We start from the raw sequence: 2,604 nt of genomic DNA, 5'->3' as shown, positions 1-2,604 counted from the left end.
CTAGGCGGTGGATGGACTCCACCGTCCTTCCCTCCGTGGAGATGCCGAGGCATCGCCAGAACTGAGCCGCAAAGGGGCACCCGAAGATGAGGTGGTTTGCAGTCTCAAGCGCGGCCGCGCAGCAGGGACACCCAGCTTCCGCCACCGTCAGGATGGTTTTCCGCAGGAGCACATCCCGCGTATGAACGCGAGCCAGGGCCAGCAGCCAGCCGAAGAACGCAACACGCGATGGAGCCCGGGACGACCAAAGGAAGGGCGCCGGCGACCATGTTGTCCCCCCAAAGCGAACAAGGGCGTAAACCCCCCGCGAGGAGAGTTTCCCCTTTGGTCCCGAGCAAAGGACAGCCACCCTGGAATCCGGGCCATCATGGGGCGGCACCCCCTCCATGAGACGCTGAACGGCGGCGCACTCGCGCATCGCCAAGAGAGTTAGCCGGGGAACGAGAATGGCGCGGACGCCGCAGCGTCGGGCCTCCCAGACCGACACTTCCCGGCGAAGCGCATGCGAGAATAGGGCGGGGAAGGCCACGACGAGCGCCCCGCATGGAAGCCACCGATCATGCCAAAATGAGGTTTTCCTGCCGTCCCCCTCCACGACCCTCGTAAGGGCCCGGTAGGCCGGCAACAGGTCGAGGAGGGACTGCCAATGCTCGCCGGGGAGAGGGGGGCGACCAGGGGCCAGGAGGGATCCTCCTCCCATCAGGCTCCAGACCCAACTGGCCCACCAAGAAGGCGCCGGGGAGTGTAGCCTGTGAAGCAGCTTGCGCCCAGACAGGAACCCAGACTGGTCCTCATCGATGATAGCCCCGATCTGCGATTGGAGCCGAGAGGTCAACCCCCGACAGAGGATTTTCACACCCCCGTTCTGAAGCGAAACGGGACGGAAATCGCCGGGGCCCGGCACGCCATCCTTCTTCGGGAGCAGGGCAATGAGAGCACGGTTGATCCCGTCGAGAGAAGCCATGCCGCGGTGGACGTCGTCGAAGAGGCGTTGCAGGTCGTCCGCGACCGCCGGCCAGGCGGCCTGGTAGAATGCGGGACCGAGCCCGTCCGGCCCCGGCGCGCTCGTCCGGTCCAAGGCGAAGACAGCGGCCCGGATCTCCGCCCGGGAGAAGGGGGCCACCAGGGGAGCGCCGTCCACCCGTGGAGCCGCGGCGTAGAGGGCAGCCAGGTCGAACCCCCAGTTAGTAACCGGGGCTCGCCCTAGCAGGGCGGAGTAGAAGCGGCGTAGCGCCGCCTCCTTGGCCTGGTGCGCCACAAGCTCAATGCCATCCACCACGAGCACGCGGATGGCGTTGCACCAACGACGGTGAGAGGCGCGGGCGTGGAAGAAACCGGTGTTTTCGTCGCCCTCCGCCACCGCTCGGCACTTCCCGCGCTGCCGCCAGTAGGCGGCCTGCCGAGAGACCGAGCCCGCCAGGTGTTGGAAAGAATAATGGGCGCGGATGGGGCAGAACTAGAGATCTTGATTGCACTTAGTTCACAGACATGTAAAGTTATTCCTGAAGAGTTCACGCGACAACTAGATAATGATCCGATTAAGCAGAGATTTCTGAAGAGGCTTGTCGACATACTGAATGCAAATATGAAACCTAGCGCTCATTGTCCTGGAATCAGGAGGGTGATACCTGAGCAAGTCATACACTTGATGGAGTGCAATCCTCGCTATGCAGATTGCTTCAACGAATTCAAGATAATTGAAGCACTATCAAGGGTAGAACAAACAGTGTCAAAAGCTGAGAACTACAAGCTCTTCATGGCTGATGCAGGTTTCATGGAGTACAGCACGCCTATGTCTGCTCTTGTGGCAAGAGCAAAAGAGCTTATGTCTCGTGACTGACTACAATTCAACCGTAGATCAGTAGATGGCAGTAGGAGTTCTGAACACATTTGATTTCTCATTTCATAAGCAAGTTGTAGGAGATTCTCCATCCACGATTGCAGTGTATTGTATGTTGCAGTACAGTAAGGGACTCCGTCGATTTTGTTAATATTTTTTGCTAGAACGTGCATCTATATGGATGTCATATTTGTGTTAGAAGAAATGCCAACAAAACGTGAAAATGAACAGAACCGTCGACAGTGGCGTCGACTGAAAGACAAAACAGTCAGATAAAAGAACCACTCTCTGATGCATCTGGTGGGTTTCGAGTGAATATTTCTTCACCTTGTTCCAAGACATCAATGTTTTGGCATAAACTGTTACAGGGAAATTCTCATTAGGTTGGTACCGATGCAATGAAGGATTGTGTCTCAAAACAAATGTCCAATGTTTAGAAGAAAATTTAGGATTATGCATCTAGGTTATGACAACAGGGTTGAAGAGAGGAAGATAGTACCGTAGTACGATGTCAACGCACATATAATCTTGCAAATAATAAGTCTGCTTCATGTGGACAGGTTGGCATATGACATGAAGCCAGAGGGCAAAATCTGTGAGCGTATCCAGGAGGCGATGTCGGATAGTCCATGGCGAGAGTAGCGCGAAAGAATGGTTATGAATACTTTTCAAGATATGGAGCCATACAAACATGGCTTTTTCAGAAATAAGACAATATATTTTGCGGTGCATGGTCCCAATGTTGCAATTCGAGCCTAAAAATG

General features: G+C 55.4%; 1 protein-coding gene across 1 annotated transcript in view; it reads left to right on the top strand.

The window, feature by feature from the left end:
• The window catches only part of LOC119357685, a 60,492-nt gene extending 58,652 nt beyond the window's left edge, over positions 1-1,840 (top strand). The window contains exon 3 of the mRNA XM_037624551.1: positions 1,421-1,840. Within this exon, the coding sequence (XP_037480448.1) occupies positions 1,421-1,840 (420 nt within the window). The remainder of the gene's footprint in view (positions 1-1,420) is intronic.
• Positions 1,841-2,604: the final 764 nt, after the last annotated feature.

Source organism: Triticum dicoccoides, chromosome 2A, assembly GCF_002162155.2.
Source record: "Triticum dicoccoides isolate Atlit2015 ecotype Zavitan chromosome 2A, WEW_v2.0, whole genome shotgun sequence".
NCBI lineage: Eukaryota > Viridiplantae > Streptophyta > Magnoliopsida > Poales > Poaceae > Triticum > Triticum dicoccoides.
Note: the sequence above shows the minus strand (reverse complement) of the source record. Positions and strands in the feature narration are given on the sequence as shown.